This window comes from Acartia tonsa, chromosome 11, assembly GCF_053477335.1.
Source record: "Acartia tonsa isolate MP-2025a chromosome 11, ASM5347733v1, whole genome shotgun sequence".
Lineage (NCBI taxonomy): Eukaryota > Metazoa > Arthropoda > Copepoda > Calanoida > Acartiidae > Acartia > Acartia tonsa.
In genome coordinates this window covers 20,888,218-20,913,189 of record NC_137270.1, presented here as the reverse complement: position 1 = coordinate 20,913,189, position 24,972 = coordinate 20,888,218, and the positions used below count along the sequence as shown (strand labels likewise).

At 34.5% G+C, this 24,972-nt stretch overlaps 1 protein-coding gene across 30 annotated transcripts in view; it reads right to left on the bottom strand.

The window, feature by feature from the left end:
* The window catches only part of LOC145331869 (MAP/microtubule affinity-regulating kinase 3-like), a 201,724-nt gene that overhangs the window by 64,099 nt on the left and 112,653 nt on the right, over positions 1–24,972 (bottom strand). The window contains exons 1-2 of one of the 30 annotated variants that reach the window (XM_080176745.1): positions 3,386–3,781; positions 2,958–3,181 (exon numbers count right to left, since the gene is read on the bottom strand). The exons of the other annotated variants lie outside the window; for them this stretch is intronic. Of the exons in view, the coding sequence (XP_080032871.1) occupies positions 2,958–3,181; positions 3,386–3,527 (366 nt within the window). The 5' untranslated portion in view covers positions 3,528–3,781. Of the gene's footprint in view, positions 1–2,957; positions 3,182–3,385; positions 3,782–24,972 lie in introns of those variants that run through there. 30 annotated transcript variants of the gene reach the window in all.

The following is a 24,972-nucleotide window of genomic DNA, read 5'->3' as shown; positions in this document are numbered from 1 at the left end:
GAAAGGCTTACGATACCTAATCAAGGAAAGGAATAATTGTTCTAAAATTTTTTTCTATGTAGTTAAAGAATCTAAATTTTTTTCTTAATTTGATGTGAAAAAGTATATTGAAGACACTAATCGGTAAAATAGACATACCTAAAAAAAAGAAAACTAAATTAATAATATGCTAAAGACGATCAAAAAATCATTATATTGAACAAACAGTAAAAATTTTGTACTTTAGGGACGGTACATCTAACTTCCATTAATCAAATCATAATCTTTTCTTCCATGTATACAGGAACCCAAAGCTTTAAGGCTACGTTATTTCATTAATTGGCTCAACAACTTTGGGTACTTTCAATTTAATTTTCATTGGTTAATTAACCTTGGAATGTCTTTTTAAATAATAATTTTTAACTACACAAGGGGGGGTAATTATGTTTACCCTAAAGATCACTGCTTCTTTTGTACCAGTTATATTTATGAATATTTGTGCATGTCCCCGTGACTTTCAATTCATAACCATGTCACGACATCCGCACATTTCATACAAGTAAAGGGGTGGTGACACATATACGATTCTTTTACCTTCTAGGGGTACTTCCCAGTGATCTACAGGGATAAGACAAAGGCCGATAAATTGATGTATATAACCAATGATGATACCCAAAATTACCCCTTATGTAGATTACAATTAAAGGTTAAAACACTCAACTTATTGAACCAACCAATCAAAATTCACTATAAAGTCCCCAAGAATAAGAAAATGTTATTATAAAACTTTGGGGACTAGTACGATAAACAGCTCATTGTCCCCTATCTCTTGGATACTTCCATGGGTGATATCTCATAGCTTATGAACATTATTATGCATAAAGTTTGTTTAAAAAAATAAAAATATACATTTTTTAAGGCAAATTAAAGAAACCCGCGAAAATTCACTTTTGCAGTAAATACTGTTGAAAATTCTGCCTTTGAGAGCTTAGAACTATGGGATAGAGTATTGAGATTTTGTAAGACCTCTTCTTTAATCCAATGATTATGTTATCCTTAAAATATTTGCTCCTTATAACCTTGTGTGTGTGTGTGTGTGTGTGTGTTCTTGGTGGGATTACAATTTCACATAATTTTTAGAAATAGAAAGAATGTTTTACAAATAGTAAATTGGTTGTTCCGTCGGCTATGCTCTAATAAAAAAATATGACGACTTTTGTTTATGTAAATTAGGATTTTCTGCAGGGTAAAACTTGAATTAAACAGGTTTTGGGTTACAAAAATGGTAGGTAATCTAAAAAGCTTAAAACATCATTAAATAAAATTTTTATTATGAATTAGGTTTCTAAATAGGAACAATTTCAGTAGATGACTTTCTTTCGTACAGTTTTAGAGCCTAAAATAATATAACAATTTTTTATTATAAACTATTTGACAAGCATTATAAAAACACTTCAATTTAGCCTAAACTTACCAATTTAGCCACTTTTATTACTCGCAATTTTACTTTAAATGAGAATAATTAAAAAAAAGAAATTTTATTGTGATAAACTAAGATAAGAAAGCTGTAAAACAAAAAGTAAAAAGTAAAGTTAGAGAGAGTCTAAATTGTAATAATTACAGCTGAAAAATGAATTCATATTGAAAAAGCCAAAAAGCAATAAAAAGTCTGTTCGTTAAAGTCGAAACAATGGATGTTTAAGAGAAGCTTTATCATAGTTAATATTTGACCTTGACTCAATTAATCTAGGACAACAAATTCTTTCCTTAGAAACGCAGCTGAAACATGTTTTGTCTTAAAAATCTCAAAAACTGATGTAATTTTCTGGTAAGCTTTATATACAGGGAGATTTTAAGTTAATAAAAAAGATTAACACTTCCACCCCCCTGTAGATAGATTGCTTGAAAAATAGAAAATATAGAACCATTTTATTATATAAATATAAATAAAACAACTCTTCCTTAGATTAAAATTATTGGTTTAAAAGTTTGTACACTTCTAGTATGGAACAAACCAATGAATATTTTTAAGACAAAGAATATAATTACTAATTACATGGTTATAAAACTTTGGGTACCAGTATATTTAACTGTTCAATGTCTCCTCCCACTACAACGGACTAATAGAAATTAAAGAGTAGCTGCGCTTCTAAAAAACTTAATTATCTATTTTGTGACTTGTTAAACTGAATCAACCAGAAAATAAGAGATTCTCAGACAGGGATGATCATTATTTAGACAAAATGTAGGTTTTTATTAACATTGTATTTTGGCTTATTGTATTTGTATTTTAGGGGAGGGTTGACAATCAAAATAATGCATACAATAGATATAGAATACATGGATATTGTAAGATTCTCGCATACCCTGATAAAATGACTTTCCAAGCTGGCTAAAATAACGATACCACCACCTCCCCTATAAGTTTAACCCATCCCCTCCCCTGACAGGGATTAACATTTCGACCATTATATAAGGACTATATTAGCAACTTAAATTAAAAATTCCCTTATAAAAACTCTATAACTTAAATTTGGCTGCAAAAAGAAGGCTTTTACACTAGATCTAAGGTATATTTTTCGAGAATAAGTCATTATTCCTTAAAAATTAAATAGTCCCAACAATTATGTGGGGTGCTGTTTTTATTTAAGTCATTTTTAATTGCAGTTTAAACACGTATTTGTCTAGTTTTTAGTTAATTTAAAAATCATTTTAAGCATTTCAAACATTACAATTTAAACTGTGTTTTTTTTCACTTCATTTTACAACTAGCGGTTGCGCCCCTAAAGGGTAGAAAATAGCTTAAAAACCTCTAAGACTTAAATAGGAAAAATAAATAGCCTAAAACCACCTGGGACCTAAGTGAAGCTAACCTTAAATAAAAGTTTGGTTGTTATTAAGATCTTAAGCTTCAGACAAAAAAAACTTTACTATTATGCTATGATTGTTATTAATAAAGAAAATTTTCAAAAGCTCACTTTTGGTTTCCAGGGGCTTTTATATGAGGGTGGCGCATACCTACCCCCTCCCGAGAAAGACGGAATTGGGGGAGGGGGTGGCGGGGCAGCCACCGCTCCGATTGGATACGGCGGGAGAGACATCATTTCTTCCCTGTAACTGGCTACGCCGCTACTGCCGCCGTTCCGAGTCGACGGCGGCGGGTAATAGCCGCTGTGGTGGTGATGTGATCCGCCATTTTCGACTAAAGGGAAGGTTCCATGAATGAGATTTCATTATTAACCCATTAAATTGTAAATTTTTATGTTATTTTATTAATTTTCAGTATTTTATAAGCAATTAAACATATACAAAGATGAATAAAGAAAAAGATAATTTACGAATTTGAAAAATGAACAAAGAAATCTTTACAACTCAGTAGAACTAAAATCTTCTTCATGGAACCTACCCTTAACACCACCGCGCGGATAATAACCGCTTTGGTGGTGGCTCGGCGATCCGCCGCCGTTTGGCAGGACATTGTCCATCCAGTAGCCACGGGACGGCGGTCCAGCGTTGTTTCTACCGTCGAAATTATCAAACACCATCATTGTTGTATTTTTTTTTAATTTGGACTATATAAAAATTTGAATCACAGATTAATCTGACAATATTTTTGGTACTTTTTTTATGTTATGAAACTAGATTCTCTTTGGTATAGTTTTGTAATAATAATATAATTCACATATAAAATATCATGCTTGAGTTAACACACAGGGTGCAAGCATGTATATTAGTGCATGATATAATGTAATGCATGTACGTGCACGCAAATGCACGTAATCTCTGCTGGTATAGTTTGTGTGTGTGTGCACCGTAGCGCCAATTCACTATGACTAAGTTAAAACTAGAAACTAAAAGTCCCTTGTGGTGCGTGCTAGAGCCGTTTCAAGCGCATAACACCATGAAAGCCAACAAATATTTACATATAAATGTACTGTCATATTTACAATTTTAAGGCTATAGGATTTATTTTAGTAATGATATAAAGGGGGGGAGGGGGGTTTAAAGGACAAAAATAAACAATAGCAGTGAGAAAATTGGAGGTAAATGGACTTTAAGCATTAATGTTACCAAAAAGAGAGAGAAGTGGTATTAAGAGTAGGTGGTTTGTTCTAAAAAAAGGATTTTTTGTGTTATTTTTTTATATTTACCTAGTTTGATGGTTTTAGAACATGATATTTACAATTTTTATTAACTCATTTTATAGTTTATATCCTTATTTGTTTTTCTAATGTATATTTTTTAAGACTAGGCAGCCGCCTTTTTTATGAAAAAGCCGCAACTGCAACTAATTCGTCATTCTAACGGACAATCGCCTGCCGAAGCATCCAAAAAAAGCGGCCAAAACAACCTATAAAGTCAAAAATATCATAATGGCGGTCGAGCCGCCGCCGTATAAAAATATAAAAAGCCGCACTAAAAATTATTTTAGTAGGTATTTAAAACATTTATTGATCAACAAGTGGTTTAGTATTAAAATCGATTAAACAAAGTTATAAATATTTTCATTTGTTTAATTTTATGCTATTTACATAATTATTATAAGTGAAGCTTTTCAATATTTAATGAAAGTTTGTGTTGTCAAACTGTACAAGGATAGATTTAATGCATGTTTGAATCGTCCTCTAGATTTTAAACCTTGGTTGTTTCTGTAGAAAAAAGGTATAATTTCGAGAGCGTAGCAACTCTATCATAGCTTTTTAAAATTATGTCTGTCCAATCATGTATTATAACTAGGTATTGAACGACAAATTAAATCTTTATAAAATTTCAAAATGGTGATTCCTAGGATAATTAGAGTAGTATTTCACAACGGTTTTTTTACGCATTTTATGGCGTATGAAAAACTTTAACATTTAACAACATTAACATAATGTTTAAAATTAAACTTCGCTTTTATGGATTTTAAAATCCTTTTCCAGTAAACTTTATCATTAAAATATAAAAAAAAACTTCCTAATTTAACAAAAATCATTAAAATTCCACAAATATAAAGTAATACCTAATATTTATTTGTTATTTGTATTTTTATTTATCCAAATCATGTCTGTTTTATTTCATTAGGTTTTAAAACTAGAAAATTACTTTTTATTTGTAGTTTTCCTTTTATTGCTTTCAAATATTTGTTTCAAAATAACTTTTAATGAAAGATGCACAAAAAAAATTTAAGCAGTTATAATTTTAAAGCAAGGAAGGTATTTGATAAAAGTTCTTCAGTACTATATCTATAACAATTTTGCTTCAAATCCTATTATATGTAGTAAGATTTTTGTCTAATGAAAGAGTTTAAGTCTTTTAGTTATTCTTAGTCTTAAGATGGTTCAAGTCTACTTTTTAGGTCCACTCCCTCAATCATTCATCGAATACAGATCCCCTAGTGGCTAACGGCAAAGCCACGAGTTTCTAGTAAATTGCTAGAAATTATTTTATTTATGAAACTAATATTTTGCATTATTTGTGGAGCCTTGATAAATTAAATCTACCAGGTAGGTATGTGTCTGTGTGTACAAAATAATACAAATTATTTCTTAGAGTGATGGATTTAATTTAGTGTGCTAATTTGGACCTCATTGATCAGTTCGTTATTCTAGTAGGAAGGGAAGATGGGTAAAGGTATTTTAGCCGACTGGAAGTTTTTTTTACTGGTGCAACATCCAAGTAATTTCAAATATTAAAATCTCGTTTACTCTACTCATACTAAAGATGTTAAGGATAATACGTAATTTTGCTATGTCAACCACGTTTAGATACAATAGAATGAGTGGAGAAATTAACAGAACACGAAATTTAAACACCTTTACACCTATACAGTCATTCTAAGTATTTAAAATCTAATTTTAGCTTGTAGAGCTACTAGGCTGATATGGTGAAATCCTTATTTGTAAGAAAGAGTAGAAATCGCACCATTGAAGCATTTCGCCGCTTATAACTTCAGTTCTAACGACAGCAGGAAGGATGGGTACAAAGGACTGTAAAATGGCAGAGAGGAGACAATGGGCTGTTTATTACACTAGACCCCAAAGTTTTATATTAGCGTTTTTTTTATTCGTTAGCTTAAGAACTTTGGGGACTCTAGTGAATTTTGATTGTTTGGTTTATTAAGTTGAGTATTCAAACGTTTCAACCACTAATTTTAATCTACAGAAGGGGTAATTTTGCTTATCATCCTTGGGGATTTACATCAATTTGTCGCCCATTGTCTGATCCCATAAGATCCCAGACAAACAGACATTAAAATGAGTAGCCGTGTAAAATATTGCCTATGCTAAAAAATTTCTAAATTGAGAAAATGTACCAAACGGTTTTGCTCTAATGGCGCGACTCCTTAAAAGTGACATATAGCAGGAACTAAGGAAGTATATATAGGGAGGAAGTAGATAGAGGGGAAATTGTTATGTGAGGGGGGGGGGGGGAGGAGGCTTGCTGTGAATTAAAGGAAAACTAGCATATTTTAGTTTATTTGTTGTTTTAAAGGGATATTTAGCAATTTTAATCATATTTTGATTTTGGTAGAATTAAACCTTTTCATGAAAGCTTTTGGTTTATGAATCTAAAAAACAAAGTTACCCCTTCTGTAGAATAAGATTATTGGTTCCAACTGCTATATCATATTTATCATAAGTTTCCAAAGTTTTTAGGTCGACAAATGAGAAAAGATATTTATAAAATTTTTGGCAACAATTTATGTAGGTATTTTATGCAAAAAGAACCTATTTTCAATCCCTATACTAAAGTAACAGGATGTCTGTTTGTCTGTGTGTTTGTACCGAAGGGGAGGGTACCACCAACCTCCCAAGAGAAATCGCCCCTAGAAAAAATTCCCCCCTCCCAAAAATTTTTTTTTACTTTTTCTTTTAAAATCTAAAATAATAATTAAGTTATCAAATTCGACTCTCCCCTCCTCAAGTGCTCCTAGAGGCCTCTAAGGGGCGTAGCTGCTAGTATGAAAAAAGAAAAAAATGTATGAGTGTCCACTTAAAGGGAAAGAAGAAGTCAGTGAATCGTGAATTGAATACTGTTATATGACGATTAGGTGTTCACATAAAACTAGGACGTTGATGTCAAATAATAGCGAAACTTTTGCTAAGGATTATTATTATATAAAAGAAAATATCTTAGATATGAAAAATGAAGAAAATCTTAAATGATCATTTTGTTGTAAGCAAAATAGTTTTCATAGAGGGAAAATTTGCTACAATTCTAAATTAAAGAAGTAAGGAAAACCATCGACAAATCATAAGCGAGGGGAGAGGGTAGAGGGAGGGAGAGGGTAGAGGGAGAGAGAGAGAGGGGGGGAGAGAGAGGAGGGAGGTGGGGTAAGTAATAACTCATATTTTTACCAAGTAGTTAGTTGATGACCAACTGCATACAAAAATATTTTGCTCAGTAATTTTTTGATTACTGTTATCTTTTTTTCAAACAAAAAAACAACAAATGTCCATAGGTACTTAGTATATACAGACAACTACCACCCTTACTTTTTATAAGACCTCTTTCATCTGCTTCTAAATTATTTTCTTCTACTTGGCTGTGTTAATATAAGCGACACTATTGGTTGATTTAATTTACCCAATATAAAAGGTTGCACAAGGCGGTTGCGATGGGGAGATACAGTTATTTAACCCTTTCTCCCACTAATGGTTTACTCTAATATGCAAAAGACACATTAAAACATTTAATTTTGCTCGCCATGTCCTATAAATGTACAGATTATCAAAGCAGATGTTGGTAATTTTTTTATGTTAAAGGGAAAATTTGTGCTTTAAATAGTTTTTATCCCGCGCTGTGCCGCGTCTAGAAGTCTAGCGGTATTTTGCTGGATATACAACAAGGATGGTTTTCTACCATTTTCAAAGTATTCTTGATATTTTGTGGAGAAAATGTATAAAAAGTAGAAAAATATTTGTTCTTTTTAAGGTTATTTATAAAAAGATATATAAATAACTCGAAAATGCGCCCCTAGCATCGAAGGGCTCTGTATCTAAGGTGTTAAGAAAGGGGCCAAAAAAACAAGCCTATAACCATTCAAAGAATTCAATCTAAAAATAAAATAGCCTGAAATCATCTTGTGACCTATGTGATGCTTCCCTTGAAAAGGAGAACTAAATCAGTTCAGTAGTTATCAAAATCTTACGCATCCGACAAAAAAAGCTTAATTCTTAATATATATTTTGAAAGCTGGACACAAAAGTAATTTTTAAGGATTAATATTTTTGGGCTTGTGGTAGGCAAAATGAACAATTTCACAATAATGAAAAATTAAAGAAACCAACTCCCTAGCTGCTAAAACGTAGACATTTTAGAAGGAAAAAGGCCTAGAATTACATAAATGCGATCCAAAACAATTTTCAAATATGGAAGCCATGCCTTTTTTAAAATAGTGAGGGAAAAAACCAAGGGAAAAATTCCATATATATAAATTAATAATAATGGTTTGACTCCCCCCCGCAAGGGTAAATGGAAAGGTAGATAAACCTTAATATTTAGCAGGAGATACTGAGTTTCAAAATTATTCATCAAGTTTAGATTCATTAAAGCAATTATTAATTGGCATATTTTTATTACAAATACAGAATACAATTTGCTATCAGCCTTCAGAATGTTTGATTATCATAAAGGGAGGAGTAGGTTTGCTAAAAATCCGTAAAGGTATGAGTTTTAAGTTAAAAACAGTAGTAGAACGACAAAAAATTGGTGTTAACTTTTAAAAAAAATGTTTGTCTATAGTTCTTTTCAATAATAAACATAGTTAGTGAATATTATCGTTTTACTACTGTTTTTAAGCCTTAAAACTCACACCCTTACGGAATTTTAGCACAACCTACCTCCCCCTTTATTCAACACTTCAAAAATTTTAATCTTCATTTGATATCCATTTCAGCTTAATAATATACACTAAAATGTTCTATAAACAATAATTGAGGTTTGTAATGAAAATTTACACTGGCTAAATATATCATTTTTCGAGCAATAAAAATTTCCTTTTCTCCTAACCTAACCACTATCCCCCTCCTAGTTGAGTTATGGTAATTTTTACTAGCCTTTGAGGAATTCATCTAAATTGCTTAATGCCATAAAACCTACTTACATTTATTATAAATAATAGAATTAAGAATAAAATAGGTCTTGAGCAATATAAAATTTATGGAAGAAATCGTTCTTGATATATTCAAATATTGTTTATTTCTCACGTTTTTTTTATAGATTGATATGATCCAAAAATAAAACCTATCCATCTCTTAATGCATAAATATAGATTTAGTTTGGTAAAATAAAAGTTTAATTCAGTATGGTGAAACGTTACTTTAGTCTTGCCCCCACTATCCATTTAAGTTATTTTCCAGGAGCGACTTTTCTCGGAAGGGTGGAGGTACCCTTCCCCACAATAAAATAAAAAAAACCTTCCCTGGACCTATAAGAAGCTTCACTGTAAAGGAAAGCCATGTAATTCCAACGATAAAAATCGACAGATAGACAGAGACACACACATTATGTTAGGTAATATTATAAGGATTTTTAGGTCTAACATAAACTTTGTTTAAATATAAATGGACTTAAAAAAACCGCGAAAACTCACGTTGTACCGCATTTTTTTCCTGATCTAATGTTCGTTTGCCTCTATCGGAAGATAATAATAAACAAACATACCTATAAAAAGAAAAAAAATCATTAATGATAGGATAATATGCACATCAATTCATTAACATAATAATATCATTGTAACAAGAAAGAGTACATCATTTGAAACGCAGCTAAACATATACTAAAAATAGAATAAATGTCGAACTATTTAAAGCATGTCCTTAGAGGGTTATTGACAAAGGGCAAATTTTGAGGGATTTATGTAAGAAACGAAAACATTTCAAGATTAAAACAAATTAGCATCTACATCTTTGTTTCAAAATAGGTACAATTTTACAGGACAATTTGTAAAAAAGCCACGCATCTAAAAAAAATCATTAATATCGAATCATAGTCATATCTGTATTATCATTAAATAGAGAAACATTTCGAATGTTTGTTACTTAATATCTCTAAAATGTTTGTTATTGTTTTTTGTTTATTGTTGTTACATTTATTGATTATTTGCGTCATATTTTATGATATATAACTCTTTCACTCTATGATTGGGTTTCGTGGATTATTATACGGCAATATAACATCTTAATATCAACATAGACAAGAGTGTTACAATTCTGTGCTACTTATTCAGTTTAAGATCCCGGAAACAGCGTATATATATACTGAGTCTGACATGTGTAATGATTGATTTAAGATAATAATAGCCCATTTAATAGAAAGAACCCAAACTCATTTAATCTTTGGTTGTGTGTTGTACATAGGGATAAGACAATGGACGATAAACTAAGCTTCTACCGATTCTTTGGGGAAAGTAGATTAGATTAAAATGGAAGAAAAATTATTCTTCATCCAAATTCGATCATTGAACGATTCAGTTTTTTTGCGACTAAATTAAAAAGATTATTTTTTCTGATGTCATGAAAAGAAACTGTTTTATTTTATTAAAAACAGGTTTTGGGTCGAGTGAAATAATAGTTATTTCTCGCATCGTATTATAAACAGCTTTCCGCGGGCTAAAAAAAACTGGTTTTACTTTTAATCTTATAATTGTACATTTTTATATTCGTAGAAAACTGGATATAATACGATGCTAGACATAATTTTTTTGTATGGATTAGAACCGGTTCTAATCCACCTGATTAGAATCGGTTTCGAATGAATACGAGAATAGTTATTTCTCGTATCGTATTATAAACGGCTTTCCGCGGATATAGAATGTACAATTATAAGATTAAAACTAGTTTTTTTAGCCCCGTGGTGCCGAAGGTACCGGCTAAAAAACTAGTTTTAATCTTATGGTTGTACATTTCTATATTCGTAGAAAACTGGATATAATACGATGCTAGACATAGTTTTTTCGTATGGATGAGAACCGGTTCCTATCCACCGGATTCGAATGAATACGAGAAAATATGTTACCTTGGGGTAGCGAGGTTTAGCCCTCCGGGGGTTGGTATTCACCATTTTTAATATATTAATAACACAGACTTTCTATTTTAATATAATAACTAAATTAATTTCTAATTATGTCACCATTTTTCAACTACATTTTAGAACTTAATTTCATAAATTAACATTATAAAACACTTTTTAATAACTATAAACAAAATTTGTTCAAGTCATTTTTGTACATAATTTTTTAGTCAACATTTTCATTATTTTTCGTAATAAGATATCTTTTCTGTCTGAAAATATAATATTTAATACACTTTACATTACTCGTATAACTAAAGGTTTCACAAAAATCCTCTAGGGGCTTCCAATAAAGAAAATAGCCCTAATCCTTTAAATGACTCATAAGTATAATTTTAGAAAAGCAGAGTTACTGAGATCTTAAGCTTTATGGACGGACAGATATCATACTACTTTATATAATAAAAAAAAAATAAAAAAAGTTAGATTTATGTAATGCATGTCCAGTAATATCTCATGAACAACTAAAACGATTATTATAAAATAATATACAAATATTTTTAATTTTAGTATTTACAAAAAAATATTGTGAAAATCCACAACACAAAACCTTTTCTAAATATCGTCTTCCACACAAGAATTAGATTAAACTAAAATTTAATTTAAGTATAGGATAATTCTGTTCATAAGTAGCGCAACAAGTTGAAACAAAGGTTGTTGAAGCTTTGCCTAAATGATCCATGTCTCAACCATGACACTTTGGTTGAGCTTGACTTCCGAATTAGCGGGAAGTTCACGAGATCAGTTGGCGAACATACAAACCCCCAATACCAGGAACCATCAAGTTTCAACAGCAGGTTTGAATATAGATTTATTGATGAAATTATTTCAAAGACCTGAAGCTCTTATGGTTTCAAATCCCTGATATACTAGGGTAGTTCACACTCAATGAGACCAATGATAGGCCCAATTTTGTTCTCCGAAATCTTCACACTCTCATATCTCATTCAAAAGTAAAGAACGTGCGCATCCAAAATAAACAAATACTCTATGCCGCGCCACATTATGAAAGGAAAGCCCTAAAAGACGACATTTGCGCTTTGATTTTGGTTTAATGATAAGGAATTTAATTTCGAACTTGATAAACACAAAGCTTCCTCGAAAAGAGGTTAAGACACACCCCCCGTTTGAAAGTCAAATTAACTTCCTTAACGAGATTCAAGGTTTTTTTTTCGCGCTGAGCACTAGCAACATTTCTCACTAAACTCAACTCACCATAATCACATGAGAATGGCCACATCCCGAAAACGTGACAATTTTGCTCCTAACTAAATGAAACCCCGTGAAATGCATACACAATATTATACTCCTCACTAGGACTCATAATACCTCACATTTTAGGATAGAAGGATGGGGATTGGTTTGTACCATACAACATTCCATGCACATGACAATCACAAGATCACATACACAATCCTAAAATAGATAATCCTATTAATCATGATGTCGTAATATAACAACTATACTAGATAATAATCATTTCATAATCAATAGGTAATAAATCATTATTAATAAATCAATAAGTACCTACGAAATCAGGTTGAAATGTAAATGTAAACAATAATGGTAAAAATAAAACGAAATAAATCTTAGACAAGAAAATTAAGATTTATAGGTACTTAAAACTAAATTTGTTAAGCATCAAAAAGAGTAGTAAGAAAAAATTTTTCAAAATCCTTGGGCAGAAAGTTTTTCAAACCTAATGAATAAGAACTGTAATATCTTAATCAACAAATAAAACTTTTTAATACTTAAAGAATAGCAAAATAATAATATCCTCGTTAGAATTTTCATTGAAATTATGAAAAAAAATACCAATTTTTTCTTTGTAAAAAAAAAATGAGACTTTAAATATGAATTTTCAATCATTCCTTGATCTGAATAAAAATGTTTTACTTGATTGAAATTCATATATAATTTTTTTAAAAAAATCTGCTAAAAAAAGTACTTGATTTTTTTCTTAGAATAAATATCGAATCACGCAACCTCGACACATTTATTCTTTTTTGTTAAACTTTTCAGGTAAGTTTTAAAATGAATTGTACTTTTGAAAAGAAATTAAACTCAATAAAATTAAATTTGAGCATATGAAATAGAAGAATATTTAATCGCATTTCATTTGATTCTTATTTTAGGCATAAAAATAGGCATATGAAAAATGTGGCTTTTTACTAAAAAAATCTCAATTTCCATAAAATAAGAATCAATTATTAATCATAATTTTTAACAACTGCCTGACTGATACAGCATGTTCTTCTACGGGAGATTTATCTGTCAGTCTGAACAAGACTCTTGCCGTCTTTCTTCCATCCTCAATTCTCGTCACTCGGCCCATCCTCAAACATCTCATCAGCAGATTGGTACTCGTAACCAGAACTATATCTCCATCAGTTAGTGGCTCCGCCATCTCATCCTTCCACTTGGACATCCGTAATATCTTCGGTAGGATCTCCTGGCGGTAGGCAGTCCAAAACTGGGCAGATAAATCTTCCAACAACTTCAACCTGGAGGAAATTTGGTCCTCCGGTTTCATCGCCACATTGCACAACGGCTGGCGGTCAACATTTCCCAGCAGCTGGCCAGGGGTAATCAGCCGCCAATTCTCCACGTCGTTCGCAGCTTCAATCGTCAGTGGTCTGCTATTCATAATTTTGCTGACCTCCGCCAACAGCACCAGGAGCTCGTTGAAATTAACAGAACTATTCACCAACTTCTTGGACAGCAATCTCTTGGTTAATCCCACCATTTTCTCAGCCTGCCCAATATAATGGTGGGCTCGGGCCGGGATCTGAGACCAAGAAAACTCTACCTGGCTGCCCAACTTCTGCTCTAAAACCTTGCGAGCACCGGATAATTGTGTGCCCATGTCGCTTACTATGATCTTCGGCAGACAATGAACAGCTTCCAACTTGCGCAGGGACAACAGGATACTGCTGGTATCATACTTTTCCAAGGCATCTAACCACAACGCCCCTGAGAATCTGCAGACCACCACGAACACCCACACCTTCTTCGTTGCTGTCTGACTCCTCGTTTTGGCGGCAGCTCTCCTCGTAACCAGCGGACCCATCAGGTCGACTTGCACAGCTTCAAAAGGCCTGCTCGGGACCAACTTGTCAGGTAACACCTCCTTCATGGTAGCACGACATTCCTTAGCCCTCTCAACACTGCAGGGCCAACATTTCTTCACTTCCATGATGGCCAACCTCCTTGCCTTCACAATCCAGCACCAACGGCGGCTCTCAGCTAAAGTTCCACGGACACCAGAGTGAAGCTCAACATGCGCTTCTCTCATAAAAACAGCAGCTAACCAATTACCAGGCTCCAAAATTATTAAACCTGGCATGTCTTCAAATATCATTTTACGGCCGCCAGTCATGGCGTCAATGACTGGCTGTCCTCGACCAACCATTTTAAGAATCCTCATCTCCCTGGTCACATAATTTCCACCGGGACCAACGACAGGCCAGGTCAATGATACTTCATGCACTAATGGATTTAATGACGCATAATTGCCTTTAGCATCATTTATCCACTCATCCTCTTGGCTTCGTGACACAATGAAAAGTTCCGCCGCCGCCATAAAATTGTACAAAGACGGCTTGTACACAGAATCTGCGGCTGCTACATGACTACCAGCGGCTGTAGCCTTACCTTCTTGTCTGCTCTTTAGCTTCTTCAACCAGGTGTTCGCAACTTGCAGGACAGCTGCCATAATACGTTTGGCCTGTCCAAATGATCTCCTGTGCTTAAACCTAAAGACATCTTCAGCGGCTTCTCCGGCAACTTTCATTGAACATAACTTAACCATTTTGGTATTCAACTCCTCTGGGGGTAAAACCTGCTTGACTTCTTCGGCAGTTTTCACCGGCCACGCACTTTCATCCTGGCGCAACCATTCTGGGCCCAATCTGTACCTGGAACCTGGTCCCAAATCTGATACTTTGCAGGTGCTTCTGGTGCCCAAATCTGCAACGTTTTGCGTCCCCGGGACCCACCTCCAGTCATCCTTGTTGGTCGCAGATTGAATTTCTCCAATACGATGAGAATTAAATGTGTTCAACATAGCACTGTTGGAAACTATTTGTGATAAAACACACGAAGAATCAGTAAAGTACATTACTCTGATAACATCAAAGGGCAGGGCATCTCTGACGGACTTTGCCAACCTTGTGGACATTTGGCATCCCATCAACTCAAGGCGTGGAATTGATTCACACTTAACCGGCGCAACTCTTGACTTGGTGGCTAGCAGAAACGTTTCAAATCCTTGTCTAGTTGGCCACCTCAAATATGCATTAGATGCATAAGCCTCTGATGACCCATCCGAAAACATCATCAAGGATGGAAGGCCAGTTGGTTCATCCGGGACCACACAACGGTCAAACTCCAATTTAGCGACCTCAGCTCTGTCCTCCAGCGACTGAACAAGTTCATCCCGTAGACTTTTTGGAATGAAATCTTGCCAGCCCAAATTCAGCAAACATGTTTTCCGCAGGACAAGTTTAATTCTCAACAGAATAGGGCTGCAAAGCCCGATCGGGTCGAAAGTTTGGGCGGCGAACCTGTGGACCATCTTCTTTGTCAGATTCTCGTCCAAGGCGTCCTGGAGGTTGTACAAATCAGCATCCTCTTTCACCTTCCTTCCCTTGACCTTACCATCTTGGTTGACTCTTGTGGCGATGGACAACACATCGGTGGCTGGCTTCCATATCAGCCCGAGAACCTTGGTAGGCTGGCAATCATCTCCAGAATAAATGACTTGTTTGAAGGAAAAACTACCTTTGCCGATAATCCTGTCGGCCTCTTTCATCATCTCCTTGGCTTCTGGCTTCGATCCTGCTCCCGAAATAACGTCATCTATGAAGCTGTGCTTCTCAAGCTTGACTGCAACTGGAATCTGAGGTAACTTGAATTCCTCATCAGGGTAGGTAGGTATTTGTGGCTCCTTCCATAATTCAGGTTTGGCAACAATTTCACTACCGTTTATTTGTCCCTCTCCATACATCTCCTTGACCTCTGCTTCACTCTTTCCGCCGAACAGGCGGGACGTCAACTTCAGGGCTGTAACTGCCAAATTTCCCGCAGCTAACTCGCCGAAATTTACAACTTTGGTCAGGTAAATTTCAAGTGGACCATCTGGCGTCGGGGAAAATAAAACTCTCTTCATCTGGCTGTCGAACTCTGTGGCCAGGATGGAGTTATAAAACTTGGAGATATCCGCGGTTATACCAACCTTGTAACCGCGGAAAAGCATCAAATGATAAAATATCTTCTGCATTGGCGGCGGGCCTCCCAGCATTATGTTATTAAAACTGGTACCCTTGAACGTCAGAGAACTATTTGCACACAATCGCATGGGTGTGGAACTTGAATCCTCCTTGAAAGCAACCACTATTGATGAACAAGACTTAGGTCCTTCATACTGCAACTCTTCAGGCGTGGCTTTTTGGAAAACGCCTCTTCTTATGGCGTCGTTGAATACCTCCACATACATTCCATAGGTACCTTCCTTGACCATCCTGGCACGATCCTTTTCAGCAATTTTGCGGGCTAAACTCTCATTGTAGGGTAAAGTGTGAGGATCTTCAATATAAGCATATTGACCTGTCCACTTGTTGGACTGCAAGTCTAGTGTTAAACCTGCCTCAATTATCCTCTGCCTCTCACGCTGGTCCCAGGTAGTGCCGTCGGCCATAGCCTTGCACTCTTGACAAGCAGTACATCCTGGACAAAGTGCCTGCGGCTGTATGCCAAACGATTCAGACGTCAGAAAGTCTGGCAAAGTGCCTCCACTGACACTGACAGCCTTATAAGCCGACTTTTGATCTCCAGCTCCACCATCAGCACTCGTACAGATAAAACCACTACCAAAAATGGTTCGCCACAACATAGACTGGCCCACTTTCTGGTAGGTTGAAGGAAACACGTCAGGATGTGTATTTCCAATGATGATATCTAAACCTCCACTAATATATGTAAACCTTTCTGGCGGCATTTTAAATATCTCGGCGGCAGTTTCGGGGTGGACCGAGCGCATCTCGTTGGCCCCGCCGAGGGTAGGCATGACAGCTGCCTCAAACTCCCTCAGATTGCCGTCCCTATCCTTCAAATAAAACACAACATTGCGGCAGGAAGACTCACTGCCATCAGCTACAGAAATAGTTGTATATCTGCCAGTAGATTTCAGCTTCAACTTGTTGGATAACTTCTCAGACACAAGTGGCAAATTTGCCCCGGAGTCAAACATTACCGTGGCGTGGCAGGTGCCGCCGCCAGGTGCTACAACAGGAACTAACTGCAGTAAGAAGGTACAGGGGCTGGGTGCAGAACTTGACTTGTAGACTGTATTCACACCAGCACTAGCCTCATGGAGTAACCTGGAATGGTATCTGTCGCAATTATTGGTACCACAAACACCAAGCTTATCAGATTTATTACACTTGTCAGCAGTATGGCCGTCGCACAAGCAGAGTTCACATAACTTCTTCTGCTGGACAACTTTCTTTCGGTCAACCACATCCATCTTCTTAAACGTGAGGCAACGGAAAATCGGGTGCTTCTCCTTGCAGCTCTCCACAGGACATGCACTGTTCCACTTGGAAGCCTTGTCCTTCCCAGCCTTTCCATTCTTATTGTCGCTGCGGCCAGATACTTGCGCGGCGGCAGCTCTGTCACGATTTCTCTTGCCGGCGCCACTGTCATAGGACATATCACCGGCCAACATGGCACCCCTGGTCCTCTCCAGCAGTTCAACAATCTTCGGGATGTTAGGTTGGTTCATGCTACCTAGCTCCATCATAATTTTGTCTCTCAAATTTTCAGGGCACTTGTCTTTAAAAATATGAATGAGAGTTAGGTGGTTGTAATCCTTAGCTGCAGAACCAACGATGGCTTCTACCTCCTGCATCATGCTCTTGAAGGTAGCAATTGCGCTAACCACGTCCACAGGTTTATCCACAGGTTTCATCTTGTTCAACTTAGTTAAAATCCTCATGAACCGGCGAGTGTTTGATAAAAACATCTGGTCAAGAAACGCCCATTGTTCATTGTGATCTCTAATCGCTGACACTTGCTTGCGTAGTTCCGGGTTGGTTATCACCTTCTCCATACACAACATCAGACTTAACCTCTGGTCAGCAAATCCATAACCAGAACATAGATCTTTAAAGACCTGTTTAAAGTTTGGGTAATCCGTGTCAGTACCGTCGAACGACGGCAACAAACTGTTGTCCCAGCGCCCATACTGCGGGTTGGAACTCCGAATATCCACAGCAGACATACTTCTGGAGAGCATGGCAGGTGTCCCACTCTCATCCAGGTTAGATGAACGACGTTCCATCTCTCTAAGCCTTCGGTACATATCACGTACTTCTTGGCGCAACTCCACGGAAATTTTAAGCACTCCCATGTCCATCTTCACCTTCTCAATGACGTCAAGGTTCCTGGCGACAGTGCTTGACCTCGCGTCATCTGAATCATTGTCAAGCCAGTACAGAATTTTTGTGCACTGCTCCAACGACGCATAAACTTTATCTGCAACAGTTTTCTGCTCACTAGCTTCATCCAAATCACGCTTGAACTCGCGCAGCTCACTAGTCTCCACGGCAGGTTTTAGACTTTTTATTAGGTCAGATTGGTCCTTGACCTCACTAAAAATGTCACGAATTGATTTTACAGTCACATTTTCACATGAACTAAAACTTTGGCAGGCTTTTAGATTGTCATAAAATACTTTTAACTGTTCATCAAAAACTTCTAGCCTTTCACTGCCAATAGCGATAGCTCGCTCAATTTTCTGCTTTTTGGTTAGTGGCATATTGATTCACTAGGTACTTATTTCACAGAAAAATTGTCACAGTTTATTGCATCAATAATTCACTGGATGCTATTGATCTCTTGATGAATGCTAACGCCTATTCATCAGATACTTTGAAATTGTCTCAACCATGACACTTTGGTTGAGCTTGACTTCCGAATTAGCGGGAAGTTCACGAGATCAGTTGGCGAACATACAAACCCCCAATACCAGGAACCATCAAGTTTCAACAGCAGGTTTGAATATAGATTTATTGATGAAATTATTTCAAAGACCTGAAGCTCTTATGGTTTCAAATCCCTGATATACTAGGGTAGTTCACACTCAATGAGACCAATGATAGGCCCAATTTTGTTCTCCGAAATCTTCACACTCTCATATCTCATTCAAAAGTAAAGAACGTGCGCATCCAAAATAAACAAATACTCTATGCCGCGCCACATTATGAAAGGAAAGCCCTAAAAGACGACATTTGCGCTTTGATTTTGGTTTAATGATAAGGAATTTAATTTCGAACTTGATAAACACAAAGCTTCCTCGAAAAGAGGTTAAGACAATCCACTTTATTGATCCTAGGGGATAAGACAATGAAAGATTAATCAACATGAAACCCCAATTCAATTTCAATATTTGAGACTACAAAATTTGGCAGAATATTTGAGACTCTACAAAAGGTAGGTATTATCATTAAAACCATACAATTTCCAATCCATTAGCAAAAACATCTTAGCCCTTACTTTCTGTAGTAAAAGTTGGTCTAATTTTCCGATATTTGTACTAGTTTCAGGTGTTATTAATAAAATGCAGAAAAAAATACTTCAAAAAAGGCAAAAATCTACCAAAATTAGAACGAAACAAACACACATCAAAACCAAAAAGAACGCAGCAATAACAAGCTAACAATATATTACTAATTATAATTTAATAATCACAAATATTACTGGATATAATATTTTTGCCCAATAGATCAATAATTTTATCTAAGTTCTGTGTATTTTTTTTCTGAATTCGCCAAAAAATAAGGGAAATACACATTTAAATCAACCATATAATATTGCAGATTTGCTCATATAATAATTTTAGTTACATCACTGCAACACTCTCAGTAATAGTTTTCGTCAAGAAGTTTGTAGGAAGGTGATATACAAACAAACATACATATATATAGTACAGTACATACCCTGTTAGTTTGGTTATCTCCCCCCCCTCCCAATTGAAAAATACAAAATCTGTCTAAAATTGCTAGAAAATATTAGAGATAATTTTGATTCAATTTGCCAAAGAAAAAATATGTGCTATCTTTAAAATCTTATTGGGTTGACTTTTTTTTGCATTTTGCAAAAGTGGTAATGGTTGATATAACTGATGTCAACTACATATTAAATTCAATAGTTGTCATTATTAATACAAAATGACTTAAAGCTTATGACCTAATGCTTTCTTATTCGTAGGCTTAACAACATTGAGGACTTTTTTTTAATTTGGTTGATTCATTAAGTTGAGTGCTCAAACGTTTGAACCACTAATTTTCATATACAGAAGTGTAATTTTGTGTTTCATCATTGGGGATGTACATCAATTTATCGACCATTGTCTTATCCCTTTAGATCCTAGCTCGTAACATTGACAGGGTTGTATGTATGTATGTTCCAAAGATACCCATCTGAAATCCAATATATCGGTAACAGGGAAGGCAAATAATAGGGAACATCTATTTTAACAGTTTTTAAAAACTCAAGAATTTAAATTAATATTCTTGTTAAATGAAAGGCTTTTTTATAATTAGGGTCTATATGTCCGTCAGTAAATACGTAACGCTCAGCTTATATTGTTAATTTAGGTATGTTAAAATTTTCCTATCTATTTCAGAGTTATTTTTTTTTATTGAAAAATCCTTTTTTGTGGGAAGTACATTATAACTCAAGGGGGGAAGGGGATCATTTCCAACGCCCTTTAGCCTTAAACCTTACTTCAACCAATGTAAAACTCCAATGTAACGTTTTATAACGCTTGGTCTAACAGTTTAAGAGACTATCGGACATACATCCTGTTGCTTTATTGGTGCCGATGATTTGAAAATTTGATACATGAGCTGATGTGAGGGTGCTGTAAGCACGTACTAGGCCACGTGAGTTAGGTTGATAAAACTATATAAATAAATATATAATCATAATTGGGTTACCATTATTAACTTAGCTCTAGACAAGACAATTAATCATATTATTATTATTAAATATGACTTCATTCAGTAGATTGAGGTTAAATAAAAGACACGTCAACAAAGAAAATAATAATTTTCTATTACTTCACTTTATACTACAACATAACTAAACTAAATTTTCAGAGAAGATATCTAAAATAATGTTTAATTTTTATGAGAAGTGGGGAAAGTCTGGGATCTTAAGGGATAAGACAATAGCCGAATAATTGATGTAAATCCCCCATGATGATACAAAAAATTACCCCTTCTGTGGTTAAAACTTTTGAACACTCAACTTAATGAATCAACCAATCAAAATGTTATAAGGCACCAACGAATAAACATTATTACAAAACTTTGGGGACTAGTGTAATAAACAGTCCAATGTCCACTCCCTCGAAAAAATATTTTTCTTCCAATAACCTATCCATCTGTCCCCCTGTTTTGTTTGAAGTAAACATAATCCTCTAATTATCAAGACTTTTCCAAAACTGCAGAAAAAGAACAAAAATGGTTCCATAAGGATAATATAAACAAAATAACAGAACATTTAAAGCCCAGCATAGGTATAAATTCGACTGTAATAATATGGTAGCAAATAGCTATAGAAACAGCTTTAAGACCAACAATTTTGCAGGTTTGCTACGTGCTTTTGTACAGCAAATATTTGAAATATTAGATGGTTGGTTGATCGGTAATCTTTAATGGTTGAACCGTTTGAACACTCAACTTAATTAACCAACCAATCGAAATTTACTAATGTTCTCAATGTTTTAAAGCCAACGAAGGAGAACATATTATAAAACTTTGGGGACTAGTGTCATAAACTCATTGTCCCTCTCCTTCTGGATAAAATAAAAATGCATTTTTGTACGTATCCTTGCTTTTATAGCTGTCAACCTTTATTTACTTACATAACAATTGGCATCCGTGTTAGAAGATTTATTTGTAGATAGTAGGAGGTTCTTACACCCGCGATTCACAACAAATTTCAGCCTTAGCTAGCATTTCATCTATTATAATGTTAATAAGAAAAAAATATAAGGATTGGAGGTGACATTGGGCTGTTTATTACACTAGTCCTCAAAGTTTTATAATAAAGTTTTCTTATCCGTTGATTTAATAACTTTTATCGTATTCATTCGAATCCGGTGGATAGGAACCGGTTCTCATCCATACGAAAAAACTATGTCTAGCATCGTATTATATCCAGTTTTCTACGAATATAGAAATGTACAATCATAAGGTTAAAACTAGTTTTTTTAGCCGGTGCCTTCGGCACCACGGGGCTAAAAAAATAGTTTTAATCTTATAATTGTACATTCTATTTCCGCGGAAAGCCGTTTATAATACAATACGAGAAATAACTATTAATGAATTTTGATTAGTTGGTTTATTTAGTTGAGAGTCCAAACGTTTCAATCACTTAATCAAATTCTAAAGGAGGGTAATTTTGTGTATCATCATCGTGGATGTATATCAATTAGGCGGCATCGTCTTATCCCTTTAGATCCCTGAATAAATATCATGATGCCATTTGATGCAGAAAAAATTAAATATCAACCAAAAAGACTTCTGGTTACATAATATTTTTATTTGTAAACAAGGATGACAACATTCATAACCAAAAGTAGTAATATTTTGATTTAAAGTCTTAGATCTCGGAAACTGCTAGTCTGAATTGATTATACTTTTCAGTGAAGCTTTATAATTGTCTTTAAGTGTTTCTAGGCTATTTTCCTGACCTCCCTTCACTAAGCAAAGCAAAGTAGCTAATTCGTTTCCCTACTTAGAAATTGTTTTAAATTAATTAGACAAGTTATCTGGAGAAAATATCACAATTTGTGATTTATTTAAGTTAATTAATTTTGACATCTGTGATTGGTGGATTTAAATCTATCTGCGCTCTGATTGGAGAAGCTTAAGTGTCGTACATCATTCAACCAATTAGAGCGCAGGTAGTTTCCAATCCACCTCTCTTTTTAGTCAAAATTAATGAAATTAAATTGTATTTCCGCTTTTAGATAAAGAATTATACAAAAAAACAAATTTTATAGAAAATCCTTAAAATTTGATGCTCAAATCTCCCTCTAACATTAAAATTATTTCAACTTATATATCTTATTGTCTATAACTGCCAAAACCGATATTGCTGATCTACTTTTAATCTTTTCCTACCATATTGTTTTTTTATTCATAAATATTATTAAAAAGAGCATTCATTTTTGTTATTATATAAATATTTTGTTTATTTATTTTTGTACAAGGTAGGTATATGTATTTTAGTATATAAATAGATAAAGAATATATGTGGATATTATGACAGAGGAAAAATTTTCGTCAATTTAGGTTGCTAACATAAAAATCACTTAATGGTCAGTTTATTCATTCAATTGGAGGGGAGGGGATTGGATAAGGGAGTGGAGGGGAAATATCATTATCTTAGCCAGCTGCAAGTTTCACTTTATTATTAGAGTACATGATTATATGGAGCAATATCCAAGTAACAATAAATTCATTAGATAAGATTAATATAAATAAATCAACTATAATAAGATCTCTCACTTAATAATCACAGATATTTTCAGGGATAAAATAAAAGATAAAAAGTGTAGGGATAATGCCTTGGCCAAAAAACAGGCGCAACTCATTAACATTAGGACTTCCAGACAAAGGTCGTGCGATGATCGGGTTGGTTGTATATTATGATTTTACTAAACTAATAGCCCAGTAACGCATCCCATTACAAGCGGATGATGCGCTGGATTCTTTAGGTAATCAATAGAAATCGAATGTAATTGCGAATATAATGTAAATTTGACTTTATTTTTGGTAATTATCAAATGCTTCGTTTAAGTCAAAAATACATTAATACAACACAAATTAAGTAGCTTGGTTAAATTAGGCAACAAACCTATCCTGTCTTTATAATTATTGGGAGATTTTATAATACATTGTCCAAACCCTTTAACCCTGAAAATTATTAGATTACATGGAAACAATCTTTGTTAACAAACCTACCCAACTATTATTCAATAACACCAGAAAAATGTGAAAATAAACAAGGGGGCCGGGTAGACATATCTATGTCTAGGCTTTAAGACTGTTTATCTGCCATCCCTCACTAGATGCTAAGAGCGAAGCCACTGGTAGGTTAAGAAAGTAAAATAAATATCTAAAATGATAGAAGTTTAAAATGGCGGAAATGTTGAGGCAAGAATTGATAATTTATAATGTACAAATTGGTCTAATGTACTATTCTATTTATTGGTAAAGTCTCGAACATGGTTGGCCATATGATTATATAAACTTATTTAAAACAGGGTAAAGAGAAAATGATATATCCTATTATATAAAGTAGAAAGGTATTTTTGTTTGTAGTTTACGATTTCAACTACTGAACCGATTGAGTTCTCCATTTTAGGAAATCCTCAATGAATCTTTTAGGATATTCTATCTTTAAATTTAAGTGTAGAAATAGATCAGGCAATTTTTCTATTCCTTTGAAAAAAGACTTCCTAGATGCTAGAGGCACAGCAGCTCGAATGATTAGGTATGGCTAACTTCTTTAAATAGTCCATATACAATTTATGAATAATTACTTTATCTTTACTGAAGCCTTTATTTCTGGCATTTTGTAATCATAACTGAAAAACGTACTGGATCAGCAAATCAGTCAAACAAGAAACCTTTTCATTTTCTTTCTACAAAACCACTTCATTGGATAATTTCTATTGTTGAGAGCAAAACAATTCTTAAGCGTGGTTTGTCCATTAAATTTCTCTTAAATGGTTAAGTAACGTTAGGAGGGTAATACTGTACTGGGGATGGTGGATAAAACGTCGTGCCAGACCTTTATTGTAGGTTCCAAGGCACTAACATCTAAACTAAAGCGGACAACTAACCCTTTCATTGCAAG